The sequence below is a fragment of the Cyclopterus lumpus genome, chromosome 22 (assembly GCF_009769545.1).
Source record: "Cyclopterus lumpus isolate fCycLum1 chromosome 22, fCycLum1.pri, whole genome shotgun sequence".
Lineage (NCBI taxonomy): Eukaryota > Metazoa > Chordata > Actinopteri > Perciformes > Cyclopteridae > Cyclopterus > Cyclopterus lumpus.
The window spans coordinates 10,328,433-10,354,483 of record NC_046987.1 but is presented as its reverse complement, the minus strand read 5'-3'; the positions used below and the strand labels follow the sequence as shown (position 1 = coordinate 10,354,483).

General features: G+C 41.5%; 1 protein-coding gene across 3 annotated transcripts; it reads left to right on the top strand.

The window, feature by feature from the left end:
- Positions 1-397: 397 nt before the first annotated feature.
- Positions 398-23,939, top strand: LOC117751442 (G patch domain-containing protein 2-like). 3 transcript variants are annotated; one of them, XR_004611877.1, is made up of 11 exons: positions 398-522; positions 1,787-2,452; positions 7,400-7,461; positions 8,233-8,391; positions 8,499-8,584; positions 8,676-8,740; positions 8,857-8,896; positions 8,998-9,089; positions 13,377-13,462; positions 20,266-22,583; positions 23,760-23,939. XR_004611877.1 is itself a non-coding variant. In XM_034563303.1 (11 exons), the coding sequence occupies exons 2-11, from the start codon at positions 1,791-1,793 to the stop codon at positions 22,398-22,400; spliced, it is 1,356 nt and encodes a 451-aa protein (XP_034419194.1). In that variant the 5' UTR covers positions 398-522; positions 1,787-1,790; the 3' UTR covers positions 22,401-23,590. The 3 variants fall into 3 exon arrangements, 2 of the variants coding, with proteins under 2 accessions (XP_034419194.1, XP_034419193.1); XM_034563303.1 differs by lacking the exon at positions 23,760-23,939 and having other exon boundaries at positions 20,266-20,358; positions 22,390-23,590; XM_034563302.1 differs by lacking the exon at positions 23,760-23,939 and having other exon boundaries at positions 20,266-23,590.
- The last annotated feature ends 2,112 nt before the right edge of the window (positions 23,940-26,051 follow it).

Here is a 26,051-nt window from a genome sequence, read left to right as displayed (position 1 = left end):
TATATATATATATATATATATATATATATATATATATTATAGACTTTCTTTTTTGGGCTAGATTGGGGGCTTTGACCCATGACCTTAATATTTCTACAATCCTAGTTATAGCCCTGACAGATGAAATACCACATGCACGTGCATATTTCATTCGCCTATGGGAGCCCACCACAGGGAATACAATAATAATACACTCCAATGAAGGATCCACACGTGTCCTGTTGGGTATCACAGACATCGCAGGGAAATTGCAGTAGTACAAGGTTTTTGAAATAGTTTACACCAGTAACCTGTCAGCTTGTTACACGAGTGTGACGCTGATCGGTGTTCAGTTCAATGTGTTATCCGCAGCATGGCAGGCGGACGTGTGGGTCCTTATCCGCATGAACACCGGCAGTGTGACGGTCTGTTTTGCAGTCGAGTCACAGCGAGTCGGAGACACCTGATTGGCTGGACAGCAGGGCGGAAGTGCGTCTTGGTGTCCCAGCTGTGCAGAAAACAAAACAAGACAAGCTGCGACTGGTGAGTGCTAAACACACAGCGGACTCTTCCTATTATTCCAAACCATCGCGGTCGCTGCTGTGCGTCGTGTTGTGACCGCGATGCTAAACGCCGCGTGACGGCGTGCGTCGCTGATCGCTAACAGGAGGGAGACGCGAGGCTGTTGGGTCCGTCTGTCCTTGTGCTGAGCTCACATGACAGACGTTGTTATGTAACAGTCTGCACGCAGCATGCAGCAGCAGCCCCGTCTGCCATTGTCTCGCTGCGGTGATGTCGTGCAGCTTCCACGTCGCGTTCTCGGCTCGTTGCGAAGACGCCGTGTTTGTGTCGCTGCTGCTGACGCGCGCGGACGCCGTTGCAGACAAACAAAGGGCGCTTGAGAGTGATCCTCCATCATGTTACGCTGCGTGACTTAAAGATGGAAGTATCTGGGGGTATTACTTGACACGCTGCTCCCGCGGCATCGTCAGTTGAGAGAGCACAGCCACAGCTGGAGATGGAGAGCAGGACACGTGTCCACTCCAATGGTCAGAGTAGATCTCCATAAGGAGAGCTCCTTGTTAGATGTGCCATGCCGTTGTCAACACTTGTCTGGAGAGAGGTCCACTGTGGAAGAACAAAGACAACACGTTGACATTGGCAATACCCACAGTTACAGACAGCTTTCCAATCATGGATAGAAGTCGCTATTTGAAATGTTATGTTGCACTATTGATAACAATGTGGTGAAAATAACCTAATATGAGTTTTTGGCTAATACCTAAAAAAAAAAAATCCTGCTCATTGATGTGCAACTTTGCTCACAATGGCCCAATACACCGGTATATATTAAAGCGAATGCAACCCCAGTAGAAACGGTATGGCAATGGATACCATGTGTATATATTGCCATATCCCTGTCAAACACATACATTATCTTAACTCAACAATATTGGATTCTACTTTCACTTTATTGTCCACCTGCACATATATTCATTAATAAGGGTCTGTGATGTCACTATCAAGTGATCATGGTCCCGGGTAACACTGCCACAGCTTATATGAAGTGAAATTAGCTGCTATGAATTATTGTTTATAAATATATTGTTATTGACCTTGTATTTATACATTGTTGTTGTATTTTTTTTCTTAGTGATATAATGTTGATCATCTGTGCTGCATCATAAGGCTGTTTAGCATTGGCTTCACATTCAGCTTTTGTTTATTGTCATGGCTGATATTTATGTCAGACTAATCTCAGACTTGCGTTTGTTTACCTGTTGTGTGTTGGATCTTTGGTTTCCAGCACCATGATGAATGAGCTGGTGCAGGACCTGGTGTCTGCTCTGGAGCAGACCTCAGAGCAAAAGAAGCTGGGGGAGCTGTGGGAGGAAATGGTCCTGAGTCCACTGCACCAGCGCCGGCAGATCCGCCGTCGCAGAGTCCGCAAGCGCTATCGCGAATCTTCCTTCTATCCGCTGGAGCACAGGCGATGCTGGATTGAGGCCTCTGAGTCCAGTTTGGACGAGACTAAAGGATACAGGGAGAACTCTTCCTCTACCATCACCGCCTCGGTGGCCAACTGCAGTGACTCTGACGACATGACTTCAACCAACCGATGGCGCTCCGTCATGAGAGGCCCGGTCAGGACTAGGCAGCCCTCCTGGCCAGAGTCCGACTCCTTCACAGAGAACAACACAGGACGCCATCTCAGGAGGCGGAGGAAGGTCAAACGCATGACCTCAGACATCACAGTTAGGTTGCAGCAGAAGTTAAAGGTTTCTGGTGTGGATGGGAAACGGAGACACAGGCCGTCTAGGATGCAGCATCTGGCAGGATCCAAGAAGAGGTCTGGCGGTTGCGTGGGAGCAGACCGACAGACAGAAGGAGCCAGGCTGATGGGAAAGGAGTGCTGGAAGAGAAAGATGGCCAAGGAGCACAGAGATGCCGCTGATGAGAACATGTCTGAGGGGTAATGTTAGATTCAAGGAAGAATATCTTCCTCTTTGTTTTAATCTTAGTGTCAACCCTAACCCTTCATTCATTACAATGTTGTTACACCGTTAGGCCTTATAGGAAAAGATCCAGCCTATATTACGAGATAAAAAAGTTAAGGTTCATTATTTGTTGGAAAAAGTTGCAATAAAAAAAAAAGATCTACATTTAATTTACAGCATTGCAACGAGCCAAATGTTAACCCTGTCATTGTTTAAAAAGTCAGGATTAAAACCATACTGGAAAAGGAGCTCAAAACTCTAAAAGCCCTTTTTACCCTTTAAATGGAAAGTTACCACGACACTTAAACCCATAACATAAAAGTCATGGGCATAACTACTATCAGACAGGAGCAATTAAACAAGGCGACATTTAAGGTGATCTATACTGCCAGTCTTCATCGAGCCACTTGTCAATATTCAGGGTGTCCTCAACTAAACCAAAAAAAAAAAAGTATCACAATCATACCACTCCACTTTAAAGTATTGAGTTGACATTAAAAATGAATGATGGAGTCTCTTCATCGTCATCTCTTATAGCTGAAATAATCACCAGGGAAGGATCTTTGATAGTTATGCCTCCAGGCGTCTGCCAGCTCATTATTTTCTTTCGAGAAATATTGTCACAAATAAATAAGTGACTTGGTGTGGTATTGATTTGTTTTGAACTGAATTCCTTTCTTGGGCTGGGTAATTAAAGCTAGGCCTGTCCCAGTGTCCCAGAGTGCACCCTCTTGTGTGCATTTTATTTAGCAAAACTAAATGTTGCTATAACAGCGAAGCAACGATTACAATATACTGTAGAATCAAAAAGACTAACTGTGACGTTTTGATTCCATAATGAATGACAAATAAGCTGTCACCTTGTCCCAGCTTTTTTTGTTATAAAGAGCTGCAACTTATTTTCTGTGTTAGTTAATCTGATAAATGTTCTATTAATCATTTGGTCTTTTGAACATTAGGAAACTTTTATTTCCTTGAGCTAATGTTACGGTCTTCAAATGTATTCTATTATTTTCTCAAACGCAGCAGTCCTAAACATCCAGCCTTTTCAATTTACAAGGCACATCTATAAGTACCTCCCAACAATAAATTACTTTTATTATAATGTGTTTAACATAAAACAAAAGGCTACAATAATAATACAATAATATAATACCGAAGTCGATTACTTAGGTTATTCGGCCTCATCCTCTGGGGGACATGAATGTCCGTACAAAATGTCATAGCCATCCATTTAACAGTGGTTACGGTATTTTAGTCTGGCTTAAAGTGGTGGACTTTGAGTCATGTTGCTAGTGTGGCTAACACACATATTTGATAAGCTGAAATCAGCAAATATTTGCCATTTGAAACCACCAATTGAAGCAGATTTGATGTCTGTCAATTTATTTATTGAGTAATTGTTTCCATTCCACTGTTATTTATCATTAGAATAACCTAGTATGTTTGCATAGCAAAACTATTCACCTTTAAGGCTGATTATACTAGAAAAATATGACATAAAATTCAGTAACGGAGTCCTTTAATCCTGGGATCTCCCATTCTCAATGTCTTGTTGTGCTCTTGTTGTGTTTGCTCATCTCATTATCTGTTGATCATTTAAAACGTGTAAGAAGAAGGCATTTGAGGCAACCGGTAAAGGGAAAGACAGAAGGCTTTACATCATCTAGTTTAATTTGTGCTGACCTGCCTAGCCCCTAAACTGTACTTGTTTTCTTACTTTATGGAAAAATCAATAGCCGTTCTGACAGAAAACAGCTCCGGAGAAGAAATAAATGGGAACACCATGGCACGCTGTCAATCATTTCTCACTTACAACACGCCAACGCTCTTGATTGCTGCTCAGTAGACTGCCACACTGTACTGAGGGCTCAACAATCTAATGGATAAACTGCAGCGGAGGCAAAGGATACAAACGAATGGCAGCAGTGATGAGGAGTTGACAGTATAACAGCAATAGTTATACTCACAGAGTGTACGGTTCATTTAATGTCAGAGGCCATTGTTGAAATGTCTTTAGTAACAGTCGGATTCCTTTAGTCTCCATTCATTCCATTAACCATTTTCATATGGAGTGTCTGGTCTTTTAAAACATGCCTCTCCTCAAGGTCACTCTTCTTATGTGCATACGGAGCGGAGCTTTGCCTTCAGTCACCCAAGTTCAAGGGGAGCAGATGTTGGCTGCTCCAGTTGGGCTCCACATCCTTGATTAGACCTGGCCCAGCCTGCTGGCAGTGAGGCCACCTGGCATCCAGGCTGGCCCAGCGAGCAGGCCTCACCTGAGTGTAGGCGCTGTCCTGGGCTCAGCCTCCGTCTCCAGCTGTGAGCGGCTACTGCTACTACCAGAAAAAACAAAGCCATTGTGCGTGCCGTTCTCACACTCGGCTTATTCGTGCTGTAATTTATATTTTGAAAACTCTATGAGGATTTTTTTGGGAAAGCAGTGCAGCATTCGCCAAAGTTAATTTTCTCAAATCTCTGAGACTAATCCAATTACTGCAGCTCGGGGATGGTGGGATAACCTTATAATCAGACACCCATGGAAGAGGGCATGGATTTGGGTTGGGGCGGCTTGTTTGAAGAGCCCACAGATCCATTGTTATCAGCGCTTTGCCCCCCTCTGTCTCTGCCTCTTCTTTATTCCTCTGCAGAATGAGCCCGGGCTCAATAAATGGCAGCTAGCCTGTAATCTCTGTGCAAACTGGTCCGTCTCTCCCAGGAGCTGAGGATTATATACTAATGATTAGTGCTCATCTGGATACTGTGTTTTGCTTCACCTCTTTGGCTTGTATAGAGACAATAGGGCCACGTGGGGACTTAAGTTCACCACGAAAACACTGGAGTGCAGTTTTAGTTTTTGCCCTTGCCTTTGTTTCGCCATGGACATATGGTATTTTAAGTAATTAAGTCGTATTTGTTTTTATAGCACTTAATCCAAAGCTATTTTGTGTGTGAGCCAAAAACCAAGTTTGCACGAAATGTTTGTCAACTTTTCTTGGCAAAGGTCACTGCTGAAGAAAGAAGAGGTGTTTCTTTTGGTCCTAAGAAAAATGGGGGTCTCAATTATTCATGGCATTAATTAGGTAGTACTTAATGGAAACGGTCTCACATTGGCCCGGTGCTCCTCCAAGCGACATCACATTACACCTTTAATACAGATTAATACTTAATGGGTGTCTCTAATTAATTGTTTATACCTGTGATTCTTTTCAAACTTTAAACAAAATCCCTCCAAAAAGAAGCAAACCCTTTTTTTAAAAACTTAAATAGTGGAAGAAGTTGCCACGCCGCTGGAAATAGTTAAACACCACTGGTTCCTAATGTCTAGGAAAGGTTGTAGAATGAAGCATAACATTCTAAGTGGTTGCTTTTGTTGGGCTTGTGGCTCCGTCCTCTACTGATGTTGGAGTGTTGTGTGCTCCAGATGCCAGCCAATGTGTCCAGAGGTGGGGTACAGCTGAGCCGGGGCCTGGGGAATCAGCCTGGAGAGAGGGCTGAAGGGGTGGGATGGGGTTGAGGGACGGTCCAGGGCCGCTTGACTAGGCCAGACATCCTCCAGAGGCCTGCTTCCTCTCACATCTGCTTCTTGTGGATGTGAGGGGAGATGATGCAGGACCATCTGGCCAGGAAGAAACGCAGGCTGGACGGACGCTTTTCAGATCCTGCCGTCACTTAGAGGCCTCTGCAATATGGCAAAGCAGCGTATCAGCGCATATCTGACCCTCCAGCTTTCTCCCATATGCAAGGTCAGCAATGAAAAACAAGAAGCAAAATGCAAGGCAATCAAGAGCATCAGTCCCCCAACAAAGTAGTTTGAATCTAAATGTATTTTATTTAAAAGTTATATCTGGTATTGTATATCTTTCTTATGGTCTACAAATGTCACAAAAAGGATTTGTTCCTAAATAAGACAAAACATTTTTTTTTAATCGGGTCACAAATATTTTGAAAGTACTACCGTTTAACATTTAATACTGTTTTAAGTTAAAGTGACTCCAAAAATAGCTGGCCACTGTAGAGTTGGGGTCTAATTCCATCTGCGGATCAATACAATAATTGTATTTATAAAGATTGATGTAGTTTTTGAATATGTGTGCTTGACACATTCGCCTGTTACAAGTCATGTGGGAGAGAGAGGAAATCCTTTTTTGACCCTCCATCTGTGTCACCTCCACCCCTCCCCTGGTCCCCCTCCATGACCTTGGAGTGTCTGGAGGTCTCAGTTCAAGGTGGCTGAGGTGTGAGAAAGGCAGAGAAACCCAGGGTGGTCTGGGGTAGCAGAGGGGGGCTCTAAGGGTGTGGAGGCATTGTAACAGGGGTTGCCCCGGGGGTGTGGAGAGGAGCAGCGGCGGAGCAGTCGAGGCAGTAAGCGGTGGCAGCCCACACAGCAGATGTTGGCCAGTTGTTGTGTGGAAGCTGCACGTCTGTGGGTCGCTCTGTGCGTGGGGCACCCCCAGAGGGAGGGGCGGGCAGGGGAATGTGTTTCGCTCTCCTGTCATCCTCCACAACCCAGGCCAGATTAGATTGGAGCTGACAGCGGAGGATATTCAATTAGATTGTGCATGTCACTCAGTGGCTTCGATCAGAGCCTCTCCTCGTGCCTTTGTGTTTGCTATCGCAACGAGGGAGAACACTGCATAGTCTGTCTTTTTGTGTCATTTCCATTTATGTCGACCTCCGGACTTCTCCATTATTTTTATTATTGGATGATACATGTATAATATTGACATTACAGGGGCATGTAAATATTTGATTGACATTTTCACTTTTCAGATGCTATTGTATTCTCTGACCCACAGGACCCATCAGGTTTTAGGTTGACAACTCAAAGCAGAGTTCTTCATCCTCAAATGTCATTGATATGAAACATACAGGTCGGTGGCGATCATTCACATGTGAGGTTTTTCTTCTTTTCTTTGCAGGGAAACCAGCAGCACATGCAGCAGTGACCCTGGTCTGTTCACCAATGATGAGGGAAGACAAGGTATTAAAACAGTTAACATGCATTGGGAGCTATGAAACTGCTTCATCACTTATCGTGGTTCAATCGGGAAAGTAAAAAACACTGGATTTGAATTTTGTGTATTTGGAGCTCACAGAAGAAGTGTTGATGAGTCGTCAGATCTGGACAATAACCTGCTCCACTCTGAGGGAATGCTGGGGCTGAAGAGGGAGGTTTCCATACAGTGGGCTGGTTGCTGGGCACCCAGGCGACTCTAATAAGACGTTGTCATGTCGTGTTAATGAGCGCTGAAGCCTTTGCTAATCTCATTAGCCCTGGTGGGGCCAGGCGGCCTCTGATTTAACAGTTGTCACTACACCTTGACTGTGAGAGGCATGGTTCCTGCATGTTCTTTGCTGACTGACAGGCTGGAGAAGAGCTTGTCGTCTGGGGACAAGACTGCTGGTGTCTGGTTGGTGTGTAATTAAAGAAGCAGTTTACTCTTAAAAGAGGCACTCACGTGTCAGCTCAAGCGGCAATTTAGCTTCTCCCAAATTAACTGACTCCAAGATCAAAAAAAGTCTGAATAATATTGTATAATGTTTTTTATTTCTAAGATTATCCTTACTCTGGATCAAAGTGTACATTCAACACTGCTACTTGATATTCTTTATTTTTGGGACAAAGCAATTCTACGACGTTGGTGCTTTTGACTTTGGCATTGCATTCTGCGGATATGCTGGACATATGCAGCCGTTGCAGCCGGTTGCAGCGGGCTACTTGATGCAGCATCTTCCCTGTCCCTGTGTACAGGGGATGACGAGCAGAGTGACTGGTTCTTCGAGGGGGACTGTGGAGTCGGGAAGGGCGTGGCCAGCCTGCTGCCCAGCTGGGAGTCAGACAACCAGCTTTCCCTCGACGATAACCGGCCCCCGCCTACTTTCCTGCAACCAGCACGGCCCTCTCAGAGAGGTAGTGGATGACTATTTTCTGCATTAGACACACATTCTTACCAACATTAATATCTTTTCAGAACATTTTGCAAGCTAGGAAGATAAATGTGCGTTTTGCTGTTGCAGGGTATCGGTATCATTCACCCCTTAAGCCAGTGCCTGGCTCTGCTGCCTGCTGCATTAGGAAGGAAAGGAGGCGGCTTCCCAGCAAGGTTAAGGCATCTCCCTCTTTTGTAAAACACAGTTATACCGTTCTTAAAGTCTTTGTTTCTTACTGTGTATCTTTTGATGTGTGTTTTACAGGGCAACGGCATGCCAGTGTTTGTAGAGAGACTGAGAAACTTCTCCCAAGATCCTTACCAGAGAGAGTAAGATATCCTGATTGAAATGCTTTTAAATTGTTATAAACTCTGGTGGTATTAAGTCCATTGATTTCCATCATGATTTTTCACCCAGTGATTTTACTTTGATTATCTCCTTTTAGCTTCTGGCTGCCTTCTGTTGGAAAAAGAGACCGAAGCCAGGTATGTTGCAGTACAAACTTTATCTTTTTGACACCAGTTTGTTCAGACTTTAATGTGGAAATGCAAAACATCTAAATGTTATTGATACTTTCAATTTCCAGTTGAGCCCTTTGTGCCCATTACCAGTGTGTCCTATTGACATGGTGTCAGAGAGCTCCCATCTCAGATGTTCCACCTCAATCTGCAGAAACAGGTAGTTGATGCCATGTGTTAAATATCGCATCCTTTCAAGGGCCTATCGGAAACACCATTCGGTGTTTTCGATCAAAGCTCAATATATTGATGGACAAGTCTGTGGTCATTTCATTTAAACAAATCAGTTACGGCGCTGTTAACTAGAGTAATCTTTGTTAAGATGATGCCTCAGAGACTGGGACTTTATAGGGGTTAATTGTTAGCCCAGTATTGCTGCATAAATTAGTGAATTCAAGGCATGTTTCATGTAGAAAATACACTATTGGAGGATATAATCTGATGCATATTCTTTGTCGTGGTATTCAATATATAACACACATATTACAATGTCTGCATATCCATCATATCCATGTTCTCGTCATTGGCTTTACGTCCCCACTGCTTGGGCTCTCGCAGATTAAAATGCTGTATGCCGAAAAATTATAATAATTACTAAATCAGCCATCTTTATCTTCAAATGTATTTTCTTTTGACCTTATTAAAACCCAATTTGCAGAAAAGTATTGAATTGGTAACCCTTTCCTTTGGTATAAACCGACCATGCAAATTTCATTAAGTTAGCTAAATACAGAAATTATAATAAAGCATTAGTGTTACACCAAATAAGGTAATACATCATGTTTAACATGTGCTATGCATGAACAATTATACTTTCCTCTTGTTTGCCAATAAGTCACAAAGAAATCTATCGTATGCCTTTCTACACAGTAACGTTACTAGTGTGTGAGGTCAGTGGAAACTTGAACCCCAACAGAAGACTAGAGTTGATCCCGGGCTGAAGTCTGAGCTGAACTGACAACAGATACTTAAATTCAATAGTTCTCAAGGTCAGCGTTCCCAAATATGGAAAAAACTATGTGTTGACATAGTTGTAATGCAGATTAAAATCCCTGCATTTCTGGAACTACACAAAAAAATAAAAATAAAGGTTCATCCAAAAGATCTTTGTCAAAGCATCACATCGCTCCCGGTCATCTCCGGAACTGTTGGATCTGCATGGGGGACTATTGAGAAAACGCTTAGACCCCTTGGCCCCGAGTCTGTGGGACTCCTCATTGTATTGTTTCCACTCTGCCTATTTATGGTGCATTCTTAATTTTGTTTCACACACACTTTTCTTCCTCCCTCTCTCTTGGGTTATTTCACAGAGCGCTCCAGCACTCCTTGATGAGGGGCAAAAACACGATTGCTATGAAAAGCCCCCGACTTCTTAGGGCTTTCTTTTCTAAACTGGCCCTTTCTTCTCCACCTGAAAGGTTCCTTCAGATTCCAGTTTGAGGCATTGTGAATACTAATTTCTCTCTATTAAAAAGCCCTCATATCCCTGCCATGCTCTCATTTGAATGGCGGACTCAGGGGAGACCTCTTAATTCCTTTATAGTGGGATTCAAGACCCTTCACTTCAAAAAGTATAAATCATACTCCCAAATGAATGAGGGAGAGAGGGGGGATTGACGAGAGGGGCTTCTGATGTGTCCCGTTGGACGGCACGAGCTGAATCTATCTCCCCAAGCTGCTCAAATCCACTCTCCAGCGAGATGGTTGCTCTGTCCTTACAGCCCAGCTCTGCACACATGGCACCCATTTACTTACTTTAACTTCCTCCACAACACACGTACACATGCAAACACAGCATCAGTTACAGTTATTGTTTTGCATGACAATGAGGAATGCTATAATTGCTCATGCCTGCTCTTAACAAACTTGGAAAGGTCCTCTCCTGATCTCTCTTCACTATATTTTCATTTATTTTGAGCATCTTACGGGATTGATCGATTTCTAGCGCTGAGCTCCCCCATACATCTGACTTTTCTTTGTTTCCAAACACCCTTGAGAGAAAACTGTTTTCTCTGTGAGCAGAGTGTAAGCATTAATCTTGTACTGCGGCCAGGTTGAAATGATACTGTATTAATAAAAGCTGTCATCTCCTGTTTGCAGCGAGTTGATGGCGACAATCAGAGATTCGATGTTAAGTGATAAAGGCGGTATGAGGTTGCATGCTGTTTATCGGCGTGTGAATAGGTGCAATGCTTTGTGGGATTTGGCTGTAATGCTCGGGGCCGGCAGCCACGTTAAAATGCATAACTGCCTCCCACCTGATCCAGGCAGCCGCAGCTTTTATCTATTGACTTATTTATTTCTAAATGACACTTGTGCTGTGAGATAAATCATAGTCTTACGCCACTCCCTTCCCAGTTTTCATTCTAATTGTGAGATCTCTGTGTCAGCGGTTAGTATATTGGTGTGAGTGGCCTATTGATTATTGATTTGGAGCTATTGATTATGTTCCCTGGAGACCCTAATCCTTTCTGATTCATTTGAATACCTCTATTAATCTTGAGATCCTGCTCACACCTGAAGCACCGTGTACCCTAATGAAAATAGATGGCCATTTTGTAACCGCAGCTCCTCACTCCTCTTTTGATTTATTATTTTTAATTGATATATTTGCTTTTGGATGTGGGCGCCAAAATTACAATTGACCCTGTGTCAGTGCTGTTTTATTCTGTACCCTAAGGGGCTGCATTGCATTGCATTTAAAAGCGTCTCATATGACCTGAAAAAAAAAATCTATCTTGGAGACTTTTCCCTCAGTGTCCTTGTGTCTTTGATGAGAGTTGAGTTGTTGTTGGCCGTCTTCATTACATATTACTTGTTTTTTCATTGTTCATTGCCTCGAAGTCAATCTTTATTTTCTCATCACTGTTTCTGTATATTTAGGGACAAAACAACTGGCTAACATCTGTCACGCTGTTTAAACTGATGCAGTAACAGATGTTAAGTAATAAAAAACAGTGTTCTGCATTTTTTTACCACTTCTCTCAGTTTTACACGGAGCCATGTAACATGCTTATTAAAAAGCCTTTGGGTTCTGCTCTGAGATGAATGGTGGTGTTTTGCCTTGGTTAATGAGCCAGCTGATGGTATTCTCATGTTTGATTAGCATTGTGCTGAGTGTCTCAGTGGGCTCCTGGTGGCCCCTGAGCGGCTGTGCCTCTCAGCTCTCAGCAGCAGGGGAGGGCCCTCGCCTCCCTCCAGGCTGCAGGGGCCCTCGAGTGCCTCGGCGTAATGAGGGAAGAGATGGAGGGACGGACCTCCACACATTAAGACCAAATGCATCAGGGTATTACTTTTAATACTGCAGGCGTGCCTCGTGAAATAACGCAACGTTGTTAAACGGGGATCGATTTTGGAATTAAAAAGTTAGTTTGCAAAGATTTACTGTGGGGAGTTCAATGCCTGAGCTCTTTATCAGGGGCGCAAATGGCTGGTTATGTGCTGTCCGACAGAGGTACGATTGAGGGATCGATAGGCGCGTGATTTACTAACTGGAGTACAGGTAATCAATAAGTATAAAAGTAAATGAAATATGCATTACTGGGATTTTATTAGAGAGTGGTAGCAGGGAGAGAATAACGGTCAGGCCATTTATTTTTATATCTATTGATTATACAACATAGAGACTTCGCTCAAAGCATGCGGCGCACCGCTCTCGACACACCCGTCATGTGATTTATGGGTGTTGAGGTCATGGAACATGCTGCCTGTTAAAAGGCTGCCCTGACGGGGCCTTATTGTAGCATGTGCCTGTTAGAGGTGTGGGCTTTATGTAGCCTGCAGTCCAAGATGAGCCACGCTGGTTAACAAGGAGCTCCCTTTTATTTGGACCTCTGTTGTTCAGCAGCCCGTCAGTTCTGCTTATTGGCTTTTTGAACAGCACACCATATTGTGTCTAGTTTTGTGTAACAAACAGAATGGGCAAGTTATATCTTATTGTAGCACTAACGCTCTTCTCTCTGTTTCACTCAATCCGTCCCCCTCCTCCCAGGCACAAACATAAACACTGCGCCCCCCACAAATCCTCCGACAGAGTGATGGAACGGACCTTGACCTTAACTTTACATCTCTGAAGTCAGGGCTATTAAGCATGTGGGGGGGCTTTTCCTATTTCAGGGCGCCTGACATATGACACAGGAGCCATAGAGAAGGTGTAATTTGTTTATGTGAACTCTGCAATGACTCAGCCACATGCATCCACCACCTCTCCTCATCGAATATTCTCTCCGGTGAAAATATGCATTAATGAAGAAAAATTAAGATGTGGCAAAATATGCACCGTACTGAGACTAAATGTAAGCTGCTGTGTTTGCAAATATGCCTTGCTGGCTTTTATTGACTTTTGTGAAATGTATTAGATTTCTACATGTTTATGTGTGTATTGTGGGCTGGAGCTGCATCACCAAATTGTGAGTAACGTCTGCTCTCTCTGACTGTGTCCCCCCAGGCAGACTAATGTCTCCTGTGCATATCAGTCCCGGAGTGACACCCGGAGGAGGAGGACAACGGAAGCTGTGTCCGTCACAACATCAGGTATCACCCTCCACACAAACAAATTACCCTTTGGCAAGTTTCAAATTATTCATCGACAAATACAAATGAAGATCAAATAGAAGAGCAATAGTTTGTGACAACCTGCCAGGCAATTCCAGAGAGCAAACAACAATACAAAATGACACAATCATCAATAAGGAAATACACAAAAAATAAAAATAAAAGATAAATAAGTATCTAATCAGACAAGGGAGGGTAGTTTCTACATAAACCTACTACCTTACTTTAGCAAGTGAAGTAAATAAAGTCTAAATACATGCTTTATTCAAAATACACCACTTTTCCATCTTTTCAGGACATGGTTGCTCCAAAGGTTTTTTTAGTTCCAGAGAGCCTATATTCATGTCAATTACTTTTTCAGGTGTATTTACTTTCAATGGTGCAACAGTCCAGATATATATGAATATGCAAAACACTGCTCTCTCTCCATTTTCAAGAGATTGGGGTTGGGCTGAATACAAACTTTTATCACAATACATATTTTCTGGAAAACTTAAATCCAAACCTTTTGTACTGTGGCACATTCCCATCACATATGTGGATATGACCCTTTTTTAAAATGAGCATTTCCAACTGCTGTCTGGAGATGTAATGATATTACATACAAAACTAAACCTGCATATTAAGAATGTTACATATCTCAAATAAACAGCTATGGGTATCATATATAGTTCATTCATTTTCAACAATACTGTGTGTGTGTGTGTGTGTGTGTGTGTGTGTGTGTGGCAGGCAAGATGGCGGATGTAGTCAATTGATTACGCCACGCAAGACTTAACAATGGTGAAAGAGAGGGGGAGCAAGATGGCGGACAAAGTGGTTACTTCATGCGAGACTTAATGGCGGCGTTCATTTATTTAATGGGGCAATAAGACACGCAATGGAGGCCGCGCTTACACACCATGTGGTTCGAAATATCAAAGTACAGTTTACCAACTTTACTCACGTTGGCTGATCTAAACACAACACTATTTCAGCAGCAACAAACACAACAGTTATGTTACACCGCACTGAACGGGACTCGGCAGTCTGTAAAATATACACAATAACACGTTAATAGTTACAAACGGAGTATGACCTAACTCTGCCCAGACAAAAGCCTCTTTTACTGAGATTGAGTGGTAGTGGTAGGTGTGTTTCTTCTGAATTGTTTGGGGTAAATTCTCCTGCCGAGGAACGGTTCTTGTCTGGCGGCGGCGAAAACAGCAGATGTTGTCTTGAAGAATCTGGGAAATCTGTGATCTTTCTCCTGCAGGTTTAAGTGGCGGAGCACGGAGCAAGTTACCTGTTTCTCCTTTAGGATACAAGTGTGTTGTTGAACACAAAAACAGTTGAATTAGGACAATTAGGACTATACTAGGGGTTTTCTTCAAGGCACCACTGTTGTTTCACACCCTTTTAGCAACGTGCGTCGCATGGACGGTATGGAGTGAAGGTATGTGCAGGTCTATAGCCTTGGTGACATCATGGCTGTCACAGGGACTTCCTGGGGTTCCCGTGGCTCTCGTCCAATGAGGCACCAGTGTTGTGGTTTTAACCAAATCTCACACTCAGGGAAGATTTTTGACACCTGTTGGGAAGATTTCACAATCTAGGCTTTCAAAATGACATGCAGGCCTCCTCCTTTGTTTCAACCACATGGTGAAGTCCCAACAATGGTGAACATGGTAAACCTGTTCAGAATCAGCATGGCAGCGTCGCCATTGAGCATGTTAGCGTGGTGAATTTAGCATTTAGCTCAAAGCACAATTATGTTTAAATGCGGCCTCCCAGAACATTATGGCTGTAGACTCTTAGTCCTGTTAATACATTTCTGTAATTCAACCCAAATTACAGAATGCAAAATATTTGGTGGGTTGACAGCAGAGGAAAGAGCACAGGTAGACGTGTTACGTTTGGAGCTTCCTGTTTAAAGCAAAAATATGTGTGATGTGGAGTTCATCCTATTGGAGTTGGCACTGAGCAGCAGACTGTGTCTTTTTAGACCAGTGGAGCTGCCTTTTTTCATTAGTCATGGCTCGGGGCCTTGTGTCTTTGCCGGATTGAAATCTGAATTGGTTTGTCCACCTTTTCTTCTGCGTGCCCTCACCGTGCTCGACTCCTGCAGCTGCCGTTTGTCATTTAAATAACAAATGCTGGTGGTTCCCTGATTTAGTGAGGGGTGCAGGCCTCTGATGTATATTAATATTGTCGCACAGCACACTGTACCAGGATCCATCATTCATTTGGATGAAAGAGGTGGAATTTAAAAACAGCCAATGCTTTACTTGTATACAGATTGCATCCATTTATTGCATTGAGTGATGGAATGGCAGGCAATTCTGTCCTTCACCTCCCCAGCGCTGAGCCACTTCCCATAAAAGTACAAAAGGATTCACCCCTGGCCCTTGAGGACCCCTCATATTCAACATGCGGAACGAGGGGCATCCCTCAGTTTCTCGACAGTTAACAGACCCACAGTCTGTTGTAGGAGGGGGAAATACACGAGTCGCAATCTTAAACAAAAGACAAAAACTGATTTGCATGATTGGTGTCATTCGTGCAAAACAACAGTTATCACTGTCACATTGTATTACTACAAAAAGTAACATATTTGTGAATATGTTTTTCTTAAATGAATACTTTAAAGTACTCTTAGATATTGTATCGTGTGTGTGTGTGTGTTAGATGTTGGATAAAGTAACTAAAAGATGATGTGTTTCCTAAATTGCATAGAAGCAGAGTCTTTTCAGGCACAGCCCCCCTCAGCCCCAGTGTTTTCCTGCTTCTTGAGTCTAGTGCCCCCTGTCCACCATGATTTATCATGCATCCCATGTCGTCCAATGTCAGTTTCTGCAGCTGCAACCGCTCTGTATAAATCTTTACTTTGGCAGCCTGCTGCATCATGTCTCTCCTCAGTAATCTCACCACCGCCAGGAGATGTACATTTACTCTGACAAGCTTTCACACTCTCTGTGTACACATTTTGGTTTGGCGCCATTCTGACATAAATGTGTTCAGAGACAAAATCAGATTCAGTGATTTGTTGAGGGGAGTTGTTTTCTGGTAAACATCTTGTTTGCATGGAAAGATTGTTTACTGCATTTACCGAAAGGAACAGCATGTTGCTCTTAGTGAACACGACAGCCGAGTCTTTGTTTGAGTTAGCAGGAGGAAGTGGATTGTTGTATGTGTTAGTGGTTGATTTGAAACTCTGTAATCAGGAGTGAAAATGGTCTGCGGCTGGAGGTGTCTTCCAGGTCTCCATGGGGAATTACTGAGGCGGTACCCAGCTGTTGCTTTGTCTTCTTTCTTTACCCTTTTAGCACTGCCGTGGAAGTGTTGAAGCTTTTTTGTGGGAAAAAAACGCAACGACTTATCAAGCCAGGTATCTGTTTGGATTAGATGACCACTCCATTTCCCAGCCGTAAATTGGCCATTTCTACTTTTCTCACCACCATCGATCCAACAATCCAACTCAATCCAACAAGTCCTCACTAGATATAGACAACAGCATGCCTGTTTTCTGTTATATGTAAATCATTATTATTAATATGACTGATTTTAAATTGTTACTTTAGCTCCATTTATTTGGGTTTTGTCTTTCACAATTTCAAAAAATATAATATTCTCCAATGAGTGAATAACGGAAAAATCTCTGTGGCGCCCAGTGATCGAGAATCAAAATTAATACATTCTACACACTCCACAGTTTTGGGAGAATGATTCGTAAGGCAAAGATGAATCAGTATATTTTAAGATCCTGAAGCATTTTTATAGCCTTGGCTGGTCTCACACACAGACTAATTAATTATTGCAATTTTACTCCTCCCCTGCTGTCTTCTACTGTATAATGCCCTTCATCTTTATCTCTATAAAGGGATGATGGTAATAAAACCAAACTTGAACTTATGCAGTGGGCTTAATTTCAGGAAGGGTTCGGCGTAAATAGGCAGGGTGTGAAGTTAGTTTGATTAACCTCGTCAGACTGTTAGTGCGCTATCTCTGGATGTTGCAAAGTGCCACATGTGGAGACCAGCCCCTCGGTCAGCCCTGCCGCCTCTCCTCTCCCCTCTGTCTTCACGTGTCTCCTTGCCCGAGCAAGACGGCTGCGTGACAGATCACCTGCGTCTGAGGCCCGTCGTGTTCCTGCCCGGCGGTCCGGCCCCCTCTCATTAATGCCCAGGCTGGTGCGAGGGCCGTATGGCAGCACAAGACAAATAACGCTACCACTCAGCCATCACTTCTGCTGACAGAAATGCAGCCCACCGCACTATTTCGCCCTCTCCGGCTCCACTCCGCACCCTGCTCGCGTCCTTCAAAAAACCCCTTCATCTCCACCTGCACCTGCCGGAGCTGCTTCACCGGACTTTCACAGTGTTTTTCGCTGTTGCTGGAGGCTGAGCTTAACGCTCAACCCCACACAAGTTGACATATTGTAACCGTGAACCCGCGGCCTTTGTAACCACGCTAATTGTTTTTTGTTTGTTGAGACACATTTGTTTTGAGCAGCTCGGTCTTTGAGAGGCTTCTTTACTCGCCACTCGTGAGCAAACCATTTCCACGGGAGGTCTGATTTGAAAGTCCTATTTTTTTCTATTTTGAAAATCATGGTGTGTGCGTGTGTGTGTGTTTGTGTGCATGAGAGAGAGAAGGAGAGTTAGCAGGAGAGAGAAACACAAAGGCTAATCATTAAAGAGCTATTCAGCCCTGTTCATTTAAGTGTGGGAATCAGCAGGTCCATTACTGTCAATGTGTAATTAGCTGATTAATAAACACAGGGAAGGGGAGTGCTCCAGGAAGGTCTGTAATGATTGTTTTCAGAGAGCATCACATGAGAGCTTATTAAGATGGTAAGATGGTTCCATTCAACCTCCCATTATCACCCACAATAAATGCATGTACTGTAATTCTCCCATTGACAGAAAACCATTGCGTTGTAATGTTTTTATCGACCTTGATGTAAAACCAGTTGAGCGCAAGTAGCTATTCTGAAAGACAAATTAAAGTATTTTTTATTTAAGCTGTTGATTATTCACATTTGTCATTTTCCAAATGCATACATTGATTTACAAATATACAGACTATATAATAATGAGTTGTTGTAAGGGAATGCTTTATGTTATTGACCTACAACCTAAATATAACCAGTGGTGGAAAGTAACTAAGTACATTTACCCAAGTACTGTACTTTAGTACAATTTTGTACATTACTTAAGTACTTTATACCTCTATTTCACATTAAACACATGCAATTCTTATAAATATTGTTAAAAGTTAAACCACTGAACCCACACTGTTTGGCTTGTGACTCCTTATATATAACCAGTGCCTGATCTGAGGTTTTACCTAAAGGACATTTCCCCTCTGAGGGCCCAAGATTATCTAATATTTCCCCAAAACTGGCCATCTCACAACCCCTTAGATTTATCATTGACACTTTTTTGGTTGTTTTTTTTGCTGTAGGTTGGTAATAAAATGCTAGTTATGCTTTGATCATTATTAACAATCTAATAATACAAAACTAATAATACATTTAGTTTATAATACTTATACTAATAAGTAGAGTTTGGATTAGATTGACTTGATTTACTTGTAAATGTTAAATTGTCGTATTGGTACTTTTTACTAAAGTAAATGCTTCAAGTAATTCCAACACACTATGAGCTAAACATGAGACACTTACAATACTGGTACAGCGATGGCCACTTTCCTTAAATTAATACAGTGTGATGTTAAATGTTTAGTTTTTGAAATATCTGCTCTCTTGATCTGAATTATAAAATGTGTATAAACAGTGTATTCTGACTGTGACCTTGACCATGGATAGAGGCTTGTATTTGATATGCCCTGTGCATGTTAACACATTCACAAACTAAATGTTCCCAGCCATTTCTGTGTATCTGTCAAATATGAAAACCCTTGAAATTTTGATCCAAGCCTTTGACTATGTTTCACCTGAGTGTTTGGGTTGAAACTCAGCAACGGTTAGTCATCGTTCCCTCAAGAAATATTAATCAATTATCTTGCCCGCCGGATCAGTTTGGGGAAGAAGTCATCTGGAAAGAGGCACAAGCAGATATAATGGGAAGGAGCAAAAGCACATGCCAGTAAATGCTGTAATGCCTAATCCTTTGAGACAGCCCAGAGCCACAATGTCACTTCTAGTTCCCTTGTCCTCTGCTCTGGGACTGGCTGGCAAATGTCTTGTGTGGCCGCCACTAACTTTTTTTTGGAGATCAGGAAAGATTTATTTATCAAGCATGTTAGAGAGCGCAATTGTTTTAGAATCCCTCGCTGTCTTCTGCAAAAATTGGCCTCTTTTGTCTTTCGGATATTTCTCTTCATTCCCAGAGAGAAAACGCTTTAAAGGTGAGCGAGCTTTAGAGAAAGAGGATCTTTAAAAAGAAAGCTAGTCTGTGAGATGAGAACGTGTGATGAATGAAGTTAAAAACATACAGCTTCTTACACTGCATAACTGAAGGGGGGAAGTTAAGCCATAGAAGCAGCACAGATTGGCCTTTTAATAACCATGTCCACAAGTCATATGGGGCCAAATTGGATTTGGCTCACTTGACCAAAACCTCATTAATATTTAACCTATTTGAAGAGGATTGCTTCAAAGTTGTATTTTAATGTACCTAAAACGCGAGCGGGCGATCCATGAGTGTTTGACTAAATGAAATTTTTATTTGAGAGGCTGTCCATTGAAACAGTCAAGGAAATGTGATTTATGTGAGTATCTTTTACTGTTTGTTCTCAATGCTGTGTTACACCTACATATTATATCTATTTCTCCACAGCTAGCAACCCATTTCATAAGGATCCCCGGAAAGAAGAGGCACAGGGAGCCAGTAACAGCTCAACCCTAGAGGCTGTGGGACCAAGTGCTCCAGGTTCACAGAGTTTATCTCTTCTCCAGAGGGGCCATGAGGAACCTGAATAAGGCCGGACGAGCCCACTAAAGTGACAAAGGAAAAGCTATTGCTCCAGAGAATTTAAAGGGCCAAAATGCCTCTTGCTGCACAAACTTTATGACAAAAAACCCCACAAAGCACATAATTACTCCTCAAATCAGCATGTTACTGCTAGATCCCATCTTTCCAGCAGTAAAATAGGCATGACAAATGTTAATGCAATCAAGCCTTGTTAAACCCTCTGCCAAGAGGCTCCTTGTTTGACTCAAGACTGGACGGCTCCTCCTGTTTCCACACACAGTCTCCAGGCCACCTGCTACCACACAATCCAACAATTATGTCCATTCTAGTAGCACAGCGTTTGTCAGCGGGAACACTGGGAGGATCGTGAGGCTGGATAGCTTTACTTTACGGCTGTGCAGGCAGCACGAGCGCGCGGAGACAGGAGAGCATCAGAATGTGTAGCCACCACATGCTGCTCCAGGGTTCAGAAAGCCGACCACCGGTAGGGAGCCACACAAAGTACAGGCCTCCTATTAGCATGGATTTGAAAAGCTACAGTTTGTACAAAGGTGCTCATTAGCACAACACAGAGGGAGTGTAGTCGCGGTCCTTGGAGGGCTGCCTCTGTTCCCTTCAGCCTACCTTCCATATTCAAATTTCCCCAAATGCATTTAAGTTCAAGGCCAGCTGCAAATGTGTTTGAACAGCCTGTTTTTCAGCAGTGGTGGATTAGTTGCTGCTGGGGCTGTGCAGAGAGCCGGCAGAAAAGGGTTGGAGGAGCTGTTGGAGACGGGACAGGAGAGTCATACGATGTATTTTCACCTACCCTTGGGGTATGCAATTCCCCGCCTCCCTTCAATCAGATGCATTAAAAGATCGATGGCAGCATACAGTGAGATCAAACACTTCTCACCAAGCTGGTAAACAAACAGTGCGTTCAGAAAAATTCATTTTTAAGTATATTCTGCTTGTCTGTTTTGTTTTTTTAAATACAAAGGCATACGTATTTGACAGACACATTTACGACATATTTTTTAAAAACCTTATCTGAAATCTTCCCTGCAACAAAAGGCATAGGTATGCCACTACTTTAATAATAATGACAACATAGTGAAATGAACTGCATTATCACCAGCTACATTCTGCATGTCATTTTCAGAAACTTTGAAGCCTTATTGAAGAGAAGAATCACATTTAGTAGAATGAGATTTGCCAATTAACGTGAGTTATACGTCTGCATTAATCCATCTGAGAAGGCTTTATGTGATCATGTTGGCCAGGGATGACATTTATAAATGCTGTGTGTGCACACTCATCTAAATGGATGCCTCACAAACGACACCCTGCCACAGGAATCAGTCAAAATGAGCCAGCCGCCCCCAGCACGCACACACACACACACACACACACACACACACACACACACACACACACACACGTGGCTAGCATCGCTGGGGCCGCTGCTGCAGCTTGACCAAGGAGTCCAGCAGCACCATGGGTTCTTCCCACACAAGGAACACATGGTGGTCCAGACTGAATAAGTTCATTTAAAAAAAAAAAAGAAAAAAGAAAGCTTTTGATAAATACATTGGTGTCTTCTTCAAGACATATGCCCCAGGACACGTTGACAAGTATTGACTGTGTGGTGTTTTAAGGAGAGCTTCTCGCTGTTGCCTTGTCCGTCAGTGTGTGTTTTGGTGCCAAGGCATTGACAGCTAAGGAAAACGTATCGGTTCAGCTACAGTTCCATTAGTAGCAGGAGGGGAAACACCTCTCCTGCCTCTCTGGTAATTAGCAGTCACCATAATGACATCTCAGCCAGACTGTATGCCCCAAAATGTATTTCCAAAGGCCAGGAAGTGGGGGAATGGCTTCCGTGCAGCCAGTCAATTGCCCTGTTACAGTTAAGGAATCCAGCAGGCTGGTACCACTCATATTTCATCCCAGGTAAAGATTACCTGTCAGGCCCATGGGAGATGTATTGATCTGTTTTCCTTTTTCCGCCAGCAATCACCTGACAAAGGCACCTAGGAGGCGAGTGAATGAGTGATGCCGGGTCGGTCTGCTTCAGCGTGGTGGCTTCTAGTGTCCACTGATGGGTGGAGAGGTGATGAGGAAGAGGAGAGATAATGCAGTCATAAACTCTGTTTGAACTTCCTCTGTATGCATGCAGGGCAGCCCCTTGGCCCCCTGGGTCACAGGTCAGTGGGGGAATTTGCTTTCTTTTTGGGCTCCTTTCTTGTCAGTGGCGTTTGTACTTGCTGGGTAGTGTGTAGTGATGATAAAAAAAAACATGCACAAGAGGCTCTCTGGTTCCTGCTGACAAATGCATGTTGCGAGTTCAACTCACTTTGGGGTTTGATCTGGGCACCCTTCTCACAAAGAAATCCTACCTGCATTAGCAAAGATCCATTTATTGAACATTATCTCGTGTTTTCTTGGCAGCTAAAAGTGTTTATGTATTTGCCTTGTTCAATGGAATGTCAGACCTGATATTATCCATAAATCTGTGTATTGTAAGTGATTGCACTGTGTAAAATGTGTATTATTTATGATGTGATGCATAAATATAGGACCATTAATTGAGGATTTAGGTTTGAGGACATTAAATTCATTAAATCAATTTCATGATAGATAGTACAGTAGATATGTCTCTATAATTTTTTACTGTCGTGTTTTTTTAATTTCATTTACAAGGATTTAAAAATATCTCCCTGATATCAGGGTTCTTAGGCAGCTATCCATATTTGATATGTAGTACAAATAGCATCTTATCTCATAGGCTGTTATCTTTATAGTTAATAGCAGTGGAGGCATGCGTAATTGCTTTGCAAATGATCTAAAGAGGATTACTCCTCCCTTAGAATTCCTGCACCGTGTCACTCGATGTGAAAGCGACATTACAATGGCAACATTCAATCAAACCTGCAGTGCAGTGTTTTTGCAGTAGGTTTTCTATGGTGTTATGTCAAAATAAGTGTCAGTATGAAGTGTATACTCTACTTTTGAATAAACTGTGTATGAACATTATTATGGATTAGAAGCTGTTTTAAGAAGTTGTATTTCTACTTATGTTATTTATGTATTCAAAATGATATAAATGGGATTTAAAATGAAAGATGATGTAATGTAATCGTCATGTAATCTGTGATGAAAAAGTATAACTTTTTTTTCAAGTACTGAACTATACTGTATGTGCAATAAATGAGTGAACATGATTGTGAAGATGTGGCTTTCACCTTCTGAGTCTGTGCGTCATCATGGCAACATGTGTCCGAGACACCTAAAGTAGCGGGAATTACCACAGAAGTGGTTTTGAGGACTTTGCCGTGTGTTGATTTTTTTTGTCCGTCTGTCTGTTTTCTTTGTCTGGACAGATTTAGTCATCCCGATTGCGTCTCAGCAGTGCATGACGGAGTCAGGAAACATCACAGGTGTGTAGTTCAGATGGAAATGGCGGACGGTTTCGAAAGATGGGTGTAGTCCGAGCACCTGAAGTGAGGAAGGAGCCAAATTGGTCTGGTTGGTCTTTAGTTTATTTTAGTTTTCTTTTGAAATATGTTTCACCCTATATTTTAACTTTCCACTATTTTTCCCTTCTTTTTATTAGCATTGATATATGGAGCCTACGATCAAAGATGTTTATTGCCAATCACTGCTTCTGGATATTGTGGAGATGGCAATAAATAACTTGACATTGTTTAATCTTTTATGGTGTTCTATACTATGGCTTTAAATGGCCATTTTTATGGCACACGTTTTTGTGACAAACTATTTCTTCTTTGACATTTTGTTGACATTATAACTATGACAAGTTTTGTGACATTTCAAAGACATACTAATATATACCATAACTTTTAATGGGGTATTCTGCCATGACATTTTTGACACACTGTATCAATATAACATTTTATTTCATACTATGACTTTTTGTATGGGACTATAACATTATATCTTTTTTGTGAAATAATATAAAATAAAAAATGTTATGACATAAAGTCCCCTGACCTTTACATTACATTTGTATGCAAAACAATAGTATGACCATTTTTATGGCATTTTATAGGATGACATTTTAGGACCTTTTTATGGCCTACTATAAAAATGTTCAAGATATTTTCATTGCACAGTATACGATGACAACATGTTTATGACATACTATACTGAGACATTTTTATTACACTATTTTTTTATGGCATGCTATACTATGATACTATAATAGTTTCATAGTACTATGATATTATAATTGATGAATAAAATAATGACCTATTATAATATGACATTTTATGGCATATGTATGGCATCCAATTTTTGTTTGACATTGTTATGATACATTATACTATGACAATATAATAATATTATCATGGCATACTATACTGTGAGTTTTTGATAACTTTCATACTATACTATGACTTCTTTCGATATGCTATACATACTATGACATTTCTATGACTTTTTTATAACTTTTTGCACATACCATACAATGTCTTTTTATGACTTTTTCGACTTACTAAGCTATGGATTTTTTTCGACATAGTACATACTATGACTTTTTTATTCATTTTCCAGAAATACTATTTGACATACTATACTTTGACGTTTTTAGAATGCCTATAGTATGACTTTTTGTAATAACTTCTTTTAACATACAATACTATCAGTTTGTATCACTTTTTTCGAGATTACTATACTATAACCTTTCTTTCACTTTTTTCTAATACTATTCTATCACTTTTTTCTCATTTTTTTCCTACTAACTATAGTATGACTTTTTCTGACTTTAAAAATAAGTATATACTCATTTCTTTTCGACATAGTATACATCGACTTTGTTTTGACTTTTTTCAACATAGTATTCTATGACCTTTTCAACATATATTATGACTTATGACTGTTTTTAACATGATATACTATGACTTGTAATTACTTTTTTGAGATGATAAACTGACCTGTAATACATTGTTTTATATACTATAACCTTTAATGACTTGTTTTGATAAACTATAACTTTAATGACTTGTTTTGATATAGTATAAGACATGCTGTTATCATATTTATGAAAAGATGTACTCTGACTTCTTTTCGACATAGTATACTATGACTTTTTATCACTTTATTATCACTAGTCTATGATTTTTTTTTGACATATACTATACATTGACTTTTTTATGACTTAATCAGATGTATTATGACTATTTTTATACATCAGTTTTTTTTATTATCACATACTGATGTAGAAAACGTCTACTACTGATCATTCTTCAATTGGATGAAAAATAGAACAAATTAAATTGTCTTTCTTGAATATTTAAAGTGTATTCCTGCACAAATGAGATTTTGGTGCAAGATCTTGGTCCAGCTGGAATAGTCACATTCATGGCAAAATCCAGTACCAGGGCAGTCACATACAGATTATCCCTTGTTATATAGAATCATGTATAATCACACTACCTTGGAGAAATCAAAACAAGGCTGTGTGTGTAATCCTTGCTTCAGACTGTTGGAGTCGTAAATATCTACAATGTCCTCATCTATGTTTCTCAAATTTAACAAACACTCAAAGCCCCAAATAATACATTTAACTGTTGATATTTGTATTCATCAGTATTCAATCCAGTCTATTTCAGCCTGACCTAAGAGATGGACACAGTCTAACATTGCCATCCATA